General features: G+C 42.4%; 2 protein-coding genes across 2 annotated transcripts; one reads left to right on the top strand and one right to left on the bottom strand.

The window, feature by feature from the left end:
* Positions 1–173: 173 nt before the first annotated feature.
* LOC6553962 (BRCA1-associated protein) lies at positions 174–2,464 on the top strand. Its single transcript, XM_001979521.3, has 5 exons — positions 174–389; positions 465–813; positions 872–1,042; positions 1,097–1,888; positions 1,949–2,464. The coding sequence occupies exons 1-5, from the start codon at positions 329–331 to the stop codon at positions 2,241–2,243; spliced, it is 1,668 nt and encodes a 555-aa protein (XP_001979557.1). The 5' UTR covers positions 174–328; the 3' UTR covers positions 2,244–2,464.
* Positions 2,465–2,478: 14 nt separating this feature from the next.
* LOC6553963 lies at positions 2,479–3,599 on the bottom strand. The gene has a single exon (XM_001979522.3). It carries the CDS (start codon positions 3,498–3,500, stop codon positions 2,619–2,621), a length of 882 nt encoding a protein of 293 aa, XP_001979558.1. The 5' UTR covers positions 3,501–3,599; the 3' UTR covers positions 2,479–2,618.
* Positions 3,600–9,435: the final 5,836 nt, after the last annotated feature.

The raw sequence follows: 9,435 nt of genomic DNA, 5'->3' as shown, positions 1-9,435 counted from the left end.
ACTTTGATTGATGATTTTAAAGGAGACAAATACTCTTTTCCTCTACTGTCGATGTAAATCTTTGAATTTTTCAACGCTGTTCTTCTAAACCGGAAGTAAAATTTTAATTTTGAATTCCGATGGACTTGAATTCTGGTACGTTGCAATCAGTGTTGGTAGGCATTATCGATAAGCGATTGCGCAAGTAATCGATAGATTGATCGCTCCGCACGAACCAGTTCACAAAGAAAAACAACAAACTCATTTCGCAAACAGTAAAACAAAATTACATTTTAAACGCTCTTTAGGCCTATTTTATATAAAAACTTATGAAAATTATGCCTATGTAATGCTAGAAAACATTTCGTTGTGTGTCATCAAGATCGAAACGGATTTGGATCCCAGTGAAGGTAAAGTTCAGAGGTGCGACTGCGGCAGACAAAGGAAGTGTATTTCACTAAAATGATTTATTTATTTTCGAACAGATTCTGAGGGAGCTGTGTCCGCCGAACATCCAACCAATCCCCGAGTGCTCAAGGAGCGGGAACGCGACCGTGGACTTCGCCAATCCCGCGACATAATCATCGAAACGTACACAAACCAGCGTTGGAAGCGGGAGTTGAGTGAACCCAAGACGCAGGAGATGAACTGGGTAGCAGCCGTGCAGCACGTTAACAGCCCCTCTGCGGGCAGCTCCAGAGAGATTACTCCCCGCAGCGGCGATGAAGGCCAGGCGGGCGCCACCGCCTCCAAGTTTCCCCAGGAGATAGGGTACTTCTCCGGCAATCCCATCGTCGAGGTGACCAAAGGACTTATCCATCTCTACAAGAAGAAGTGAGTTTACTGTTCAGCCTACAAAATATTTCACTCACTGTGATTTTTGTGTTTTCAGCGAGCGCAAGGCCATCAAGGAAGCTCCGTCTAACCAACTCTGCCTGCTGGCAGTGCCAGCCACTCTTAACTGCCACGATCTGCTTAACTTTATTGCCCCCTGTCATGCAGAGATCAAACACGTCCAGATTGTCCGAGACGGCAGCCCCAATCAGTTCATGGTGCTCCTGGAGTAAGAAGCATCACAGAATCAAGGAGATTTATTAATACAATCCATCTGTTTTAGATTCCGCTCGAATGAATCAGCTTTGGAGTTCTACAAGTCCTATAATGGCATTACCTACAACTCACTGGAACCGGACTCGCTGTGCCACGCGGTCTGGGTCTCAGAGGTGGAAAGAAGCGAGCATGGAGCACCACCAATCGGACACACCGAGCTGCCCACCTGTCCAGTGTGCCTGGAGCGCATGGACGAGAGTGTGGATGGAGTGTTGACCATATTGTGCAACCACGCCTTTCACGCCAGCTGCTTGATGAAATGGGGTGACTCCACCTGTCCGGTGTGCCGCCATGTTCAAACTCCTGGGCTCGTTGAGGATTCCGTGTGCATGGAATGCGAGGGCACCGATTCGTTGTGGATCTGTCTGATCTGCGGACATGTGGGTTGTGGACGCTATCAAGGAGGCCATGCTGCTGCGCACTTCCGGGCTACAAATCACACCTTCGCCATGCAGTTAGGTACTTCAAGCGTATGGGACTATGCCGGTGACAACTTCGTGCATCGCCTATTTCAAAACAAATCCGACGGCAAGCTGGTGGCATCGCAAACCGAGAAAGATGAGCGCGAGGAAAAGATCGACTCCATGCAAATGGAGTTCACCTACCTACTGACCTCTCAGCTAGACACACAGCGCAAGTACTATGAGGAGCGAATGGAACGGCTGGAGCAGGAATGGCAGAACTATAAGGCGACCGCCAACGACGCTAAAACAGAAGTTTCCGAGCTTCAACAGCTTCAGCAGACCATGCAGAAGGAGAAGGTTAATCTGGAGCGCAAGTTGGCCCAGCATACAGCTAAGTAATAAATAAAGCCGCATCAGCGTAGGTTTTGAATATTAACCAATTTGTCCCTTTTCAGACTAAAGGAGGTGCAGAAACAACTGAACGAAGAGCGTGAGTTGTCCAAGGCCCTGCAGACCAACCAGAGCTCCTGGCACGGCAAATACAAACTCTTGGAGCAGCAGTACAACGAGTTCAAGCAAACTCACGACGCCGAGGTGACCGACTTAAAGGAACAGCTTCGCGACATAATGTTCTTTCTGGACAATCAGCAAAAGATGGCCAACTCGGAGCTAGCGGGTGCCTCCATTACAGGCATTGGAGAGAAGGAGCCGGATCCAAACTCAAAGCGCGGTAATCGTCGCAAGAAGTAAATCATAACCACCATATGTCGTCTTTTTATTCGAGCTGCATTGTTTACCCCATCTTAGAAGGCTATGCAAACCGAGTATATAAGGTTTATAACAGCTCTATATGTGATTTCCTTTGTATATCGAAAAGGATAAAATATTAACTAGTTTACGTTTACTACTACTCTTAAGCACTTAGGAAAGCATATGTCCGAAATGTATTGCGTTTTTATTTTCGAATTAATAAAATGTTCGACAAAAAGCCGCTTTTCAATTCAAAATTTGCGCTGGTGGCACTAAGTTCTGTGTACTTGGTGCGCCAATTTAAAGTTCTTATTTGAATGCAATCATTGATTGAGTAACTAAGCGAATTTCTTTGTGTCATAAGCAATAATAATATCATTCAGACTTGGGACAAACATCCTCGCAGTGGAATGTAGGGTCCGAAAGCTCCTGGTCTACCACTACAGGATCTGCTTGGAAAATCCTAAGCTTCTCCTTCATATCCTGCTCGTTACGATCAAGATTCATTAGATAGGCGGCAATGAAGGCGCGTGGATCCTGCGGCGAATGAATGTGCAGCTGGGCGAAGGCTCTCACCAGAACGTCGCCCATCTGCTCCTTGATCTCGCCAGCCATGGCATCCACGGCCTCCAGGTTCTTGCCCTTAGGCATCCAGTCGTATCCCTTGAAGCAGCAGCACTCGCAGTAGGCCTTCGGATCGGATTCCTTGAGCAGCTTGAAGAAGGGCAGCAGCTCCGATTCGCAGCTCTTCAGCTTGGCCACCTCGCGCACGAAGCGTTTATGGAGCTCGCACACTTCCTTGCCGCATCCCCGGATGACCTCCGCATCCTGGGAGAGAGTCGCCGTGCGCTTTATGTAGTCCACCGTGTTCTCGTGGAAGGACTTGAACTTGCACTTCTCCTCGTTGTAGGCGTACAAGCACTGGCGGGCATAGACAATGATGTTGTCCCGCCGCTTTCGAATATCCTCACTTCGCCGGGTGAAGTGCGTATTCACCTCTTCCAGGCTATTGATCCGCTGGGCGAACTTCGTCATGTCCTCGGTGCTCTCGCAAACCACCTTGCCCTTCTTCTCGTGTCCGCACTTCTGGTTCGCCTTGTTAATCTTGGCCAGCTCCGCCTCTAGCTCTAGATGTAGGTTCCGGAGTTCCGTGTTCAAGCGCTTCACGTCGTTGTCGTTGCAGATCAGCGCCTGCAGCATCTCGTGCAGGCAGTTCTTGTGCGGATTGGGCAACTCATCGGGACAGCCGGCCAGCATGTTTAAGGATTAACTGGGTATAATGCTTTCACAAAAATATGTATATGCATATGTCTCGTGAATCTTAGTTTTAAACTTTTTCTACCAGCTTACTGGCATTCGAGAAGAAGTTTGCCTACAATTTGGTGAATACTGCAGTAATGAAATTTTATTTCAATCTTATGAAAGAATACCTAGATGAATATAATCTTAATTGATCTGCAGACAGATTCCTTCTTTAATTACAATTAAATAAGCGAATCGCACGCTACTTGTAAAAGTCAAACATAAAATGTAAAATTACTTAATCTTTGCAAAATTGATTGGTCCTACCTACAAATATATATGAACATAAAATTTATGAGTACGCTGAATTACAAATTCCGAAAAGTCTGTCCAATACGAACCGGTTTGACTAGAAGCCGAATATTCACTTAAATTGCGTACCGACAGCAGCAACAAATAAAGAACGCAAATAAAAATGAAATTTATTTGGCAGTAAACAAAGCCAGACAAAAAATTAAATTTCCTAATGGTCTCCCCCGAACAATCCCCCTTTCTCCCCAAACGGCTCCACTTTTCGTCTACAATTGGCACACGATCAATCATTATGTGTCTTCTAACACAAATTTGTCTCGCCGAAAGGTAAGGGCTTCTGCGTTGACTGATACCCTCTAACAATGAGGATTGACGTATTTCAGTCATATGAATAGCAGGGTATACTCGTTGGCGAATACCAAATGGACTCCTTACACAACTCCCACTAATGGACAATCATAAAGCTTTCGAAATTTAAGTTTTGGCACAAGTCAACCTGTTTGCCGATAAGGAGAACATGGGAAAGGTTGAGGGGAATCGATCTTTGACCAGCTTGTACCTGTAATTAAGTAACTTAATTAATTTGCCGCCAACAAAGCTCAATTCGCAGAGAACAAAAACAAATCAATGACGGGGCTTGCAAAATTTTGATTTCAGCGCTTGAATAAATTTTGCATAATTTTCGGTTTCTTCAAGAATTTGATGGATATTATATTGTTTTACCAGTGAAGGGTATAATTTGATTAATTTTCCGCGATGAGCTTGGAATTTTCGGGGGGTTAGTTCATTTCGTTTCAAATTGATGTATAAGGCAAACGCAGTTAATCTTAAATGTATTTTGGAATAGTCATTTTTATCTTGCGACACCATTATCAAACCGCTGTATAGTATGACTTAATATGTGAAATAAAAATTTGAGTTTAGTGCATTTAGCTATTCGTAAGTTTTATGAATCGAATGGTTTCTGAACCCTTTTAGGTTTACACAGCTGCTTGATCCATTTTCCATTCGCCATCGAGGTCGGATGCAAATTATCATAATTAAAATTATTGAACGCGACTAATGAGCAAATATTGACTGAGAAACTCACCCAAGGCGATTCAAATGGGCGGATACAAAGCCCGCGTATGCAAAGGAGATAAACAAATAACCGAAGGACCACAGATGTGAAGGAAAGGACCAGCGATCAAAAGGATGTGCCAGGATGTTAGTCCGGATCTCGGGGTGGGTCCCTCTTCCTTAGCCATCCATTTGCATAGAAAAGTGACCCAGTTTTCTGAGGATGCTGACGGTTCAGAGCGCGCAGGACTTCAGGGTTCTAATGCGCAGGACTCTGAAAAATGGCGTGAAAAAATATTTGAATAATTTACGTATTTTTCTATTTGAAAGCACATCGTTTTTTTTCGTTTCTAGCTCTTTTTTTGCGGACGATAAATGAAAAATGATGTTTGACCCTGTCCTACGAGACGCACCCTTCTCCATGATCACGTATGCAAATGCGGGGCTATGTCCTGGGACAGGATCAGCGCTTCAACCCTTTGAGGACAACTGGCGGCGTCCGATCCGCGAACGTGTTGTGCATAAATTAAGGCATCCTTCCATCCTTTTGTCCTGGCACCCTTGGTGGTTCGGCAAGGAAACGCTTCCGCATGGAAATGAGGCAAAAAAAGCCGGATTTTTTTCGGCTCCTTGTCTTCTGCCGTCTGCGTCTTTGTGCGAGTCCTTCATCCTTGATCGTCACCCTGAACACAGCGTGTCTTGAGCCTTGTGGGTAACCTGGCAGGGAGAACAAAAAATCGTGAGAAAATTTCCAGCGCCAAATATTCAAATTAGGTAACCAAAGCCGCCCGTTGCATACTTTTTTGGATGATTTTTTGTGTCCGCACCCAAAGCGACGGGAAGAAAAAAATCATCAGGATGCATGCTCATCCTTGCAGCCCCTATTGTTGGGCTCATCGGTTTTTTAACCCATTTTTTTCAGATTCCCAAATTTTTTATGCTTGACTACCGAAAAAAGTCGTTTATAATTGGACAGAGTTCGGCTTTTTTGCCGCCTTTTTTTCTTTCCTATTTTGAATACCCAAATCCTGCATGACCAGTTTTTTTCTTCGCCTTGGTAAAAAGGATCGTAAAATCTTGTTACTGTAGTTTTTTATCCGCTTTTTTAGTACCTATTTCCAGATTTTTTTCTCTTTGACAAAAAGGCGGTGCAGAAATGTTAATTAAATATTTGTTACTGCGCCATTTTAGGGTAAAATCCTGTTCACATTTTATTTCTTCAATTGCGCAGTTCATTTTTTGTCTTTTGAATAAAACCACTTTTTTCACAATTTTAACACGTGTTGGATGTCAGGGATTTGAATTGTAAATTGTAATTGATGTAAGACAAAAAATTTGGGGTTTTGTTGAGTAATTGTAAACAACGTTAAGTGTTTGATTCGCCTTTTGGAAAAAAATATCCTGGGAACGCGATTTTTTAATTGAGTTTACGTAAAAAAGCGAAAATCATGGGAAAATTGTAAAAGCGTTAAACATGTTTTGACAATTGAAAAATTTAATTTACAATCACCCCGTTGTGCATTTTTTTTATAAAATTGTTTTGAAATTATAAATAAGCAACAAACTAAAAAACCTTTTTGTAAATTGTACAGCTCCGCAACAATAATTACATTATTTCCATCAAAAAAAGGAGTGGTAAAGGAAAAAAAAAGAATTACCCGTGAAAATCTAAAACCTTTATCCAACATCTGTTAGAATGGTATCATAACTGACTTCTTACTGGCCATAATGGGGAGTTTAAACTATCTGTTTTCAGTGGGGAAAAGGAAACGCATTATAAACAAAGTTTATAGATCGCATTTCAAATGGCAGAGTATGCTTTTAAAATTATGCTATTCAAATCCTCATAGATCAGAAACTGAACCCTTTAATTAAAATGCCTTAAACAATTTTTTTTGCAATATGCCAATATTCACCCAAGTATCAATTACATAACAATCGATAGATAAAGGGAAATCAAGCCAAACACGGGCCCACAAACCTCAACAATAGAGCAGAGTGTGCCCTCCAGTGGCAGTGTGCGAATATAATATGAACTCAGTGAAAGGGTGCCAATATGGATATAAGAATAGCTAACGAAAATCGCATCAAATTTCACAATATCGCACCTTATTAGAACCGAACAATACCGCGGATCACAATGCGAAATTGGCGAGGAGCTGGGGAAAAGGCCAAAATGCAAATGCCGCAGGAACAAGAAGTTATGGGAAAAACATACACACCTTCCATTCTCTTCGATCTGTGCGAGCCAACGGGCTAATCGGTGGAGTGTATCCGCATATTGTGTGCATTGTCTAATAATTTCATAAATAGTTTATCCAAAAGAATCGCTGAATGGCGGGCCGACTAAATGCCATTCGCGAATGGGTTATGAGAGAAAAACGGATCCCTTTCTTATGCTAAAACGAGGACCTTCTCTGGGGTGAAAGGTTTTTCTTTCGGAGATGCGGATGTTTTGTGTGCAACCCCTGATGATCGGATCCTATCTCTGCCTCCCTAACTGTGTGTGTTTTGATTTCGGCTCTGGAGTTTAGAAACCATAAATCTATTGATGCCTTTGATGACGCCTTTCTGCTGCACCGAAATGATCTCTTGGCATGGAAAACCCATGGGCGATATTCAAATGCCAGTCGTTTGCATAATGCCCTACCCAAAAACTGATAAATTGATTGCACTGCACTGGGAGAAAAGCGAAAGGCGAATTGGTAATACCAAACAAACCGGAATGCTCTGCTCTGGAATCTATCGTTTGAAATCAATCAATTGCTTGAGGTTTTATTAATGTAAATCGAAGATAAAATTAAATAAAGATATGGATTTTATTTAGAGTAAAATTCGTTTACTCTCAAGCTGGCTTATTGTAACGATAAATAAATAGGGCCTTAGGAGATAAATAGTCATATGAAGTACTGTGAAATTCAATTTGATATGCTCGCTGAAGCTATCCACGTTTTTTAGTGATCCCGCTGAGAAACCTTCATGTACCTCAGACAGATGGCACTCCTATCTGCTCCTGGGCACTGCATTCTAATTATCATATCGATCAAGCTGCAAGAAAAAGTGACAGTCCCAGGCCCAAGGAGCCAGCCAGGAGGGAGGAGGAGATCCTCGGCCACATTTTTTCTCATAGTTAGCATAACAAAGCCTGATGAGACGCACAACGGACGGAATCGTGATGATTTCAGCACCCAGAGACAAGACAGGACCAAAGAAAAGGAGCTGAGATGCCACCCCGAAGATCGGGTAGCGGGACAATAACCACCAAACAATCCCCTGATCATTAGTGCATCTACAATAATGCGCATTGATATGCTAATCGCGCGTAGACGGGCTCGAATGGAGGAGAAACTTCAATGCCTGAATGCTTTTGTGATCGATGACGATGGCTGGCAGAAATCAAATCATTTATCAATTAAATTATTGGCAAACATTGGGTTGTAGAGCCCTCGAAGCGAAGGGTTCGATGTGCTAAAAACTTTCCCCCTTCACCTCATTTTTGCATTGTGGCCTTTGTTAAGCATTTTGCAAAACTGCCAAATGATCGATTATCGATCGGGAATCCTTTGTCCGGGTCCTTTGTCCTTTGCGGTGTGTTTGGCAATTCTGCTTTGATGATTTGTTGGTTTATTGTCAGCGATACTTGTTTTGCACCCAAGAGCCTCTTCTTCCTTATTCGCCAAGGGATCGTGCCCAATATTCGCACAATCCTTGCCAAAGGACAACGATCTTTGTTGACAAAAAGACAATTGCCCGAAATCCTTTAAGGGAGTCTATATATCTCTATCAGCTTCATTGTTGGTTCCCTAACTCTTTGTGGGTGTCTGTTCTGCACTCACAACATCCCCTTTATTTGGCAATTTTATGAGCTATTTAGGAGATTTCATTTCGTTTTTATTTGCGGCATGAAAAGATCATAAAAATAAGTTTCTTTTTTTGTGTGTTTAACACAATTTGCTGCTATTTATAATTCCATTCAAACGCTTCGTTCAGCAATAGACGGAGGAACAAAAAATAAACATGCATAAAGAGAAATAAATATAATAATGAAAAAAGCACCTGTTAACAACTTAAACTGGTTTTGTGTGGGATTTCTTAATTTATTGTTTTATTAATTAGCTATGAAATTGGTTGTCTATACCATTATATATACATAGGTGCACTTCAGAGATATTCAGGCACTGAGTGAAGTTCCTTTGTCTCCCATAAACACACCGATGTACTAATCCGTCAAAGGTCTTTGAATCTCCATAATTTCATCACCTACCATATTTACTTATCAAAGAATTGTTGCTCCACTAGTTTCTTAAGTACTTGGCCGTTTTGAAGTTACAAATCGTGACTGCTGAAGAAGACTCCAATTCTGAGCGACTCGGATGAACTAGTTTTATGTATCAGGTAAAGAAAGAAACTGAATGCGAATCAAGTCAGATGAATCACTCCATTAATCTCCGAGTCGATCAGCCGAAAATTCAAGACTCAATCAGTCATCAATCATTGCTGGGCCATTTCGAATTGAGGAGAGAATTCGACGGGCACATTTTAGCGAGGGTTGACCCCCAAATCGCCCCTCAAACTACGC

This window comes from Drosophila erecta, unplaced genomic scaffold (assembly GCF_003286155.1).
Source record: "Drosophila erecta strain 14021-0224.00,06,07 unplaced genomic scaffold, DereRS2 tig00000000-arrow-pilon, whole genome shotgun sequence".
Taxonomy (NCBI): domain Eukaryota; kingdom Metazoa; phylum Arthropoda; class Insecta; order Diptera; family Drosophilidae; genus Drosophila; species Drosophila erecta.
The sequence above is the reverse complement of the archived record's forward strand: the minus strand, read 5'-3'. Positions and strand labels throughout refer to the sequence as shown.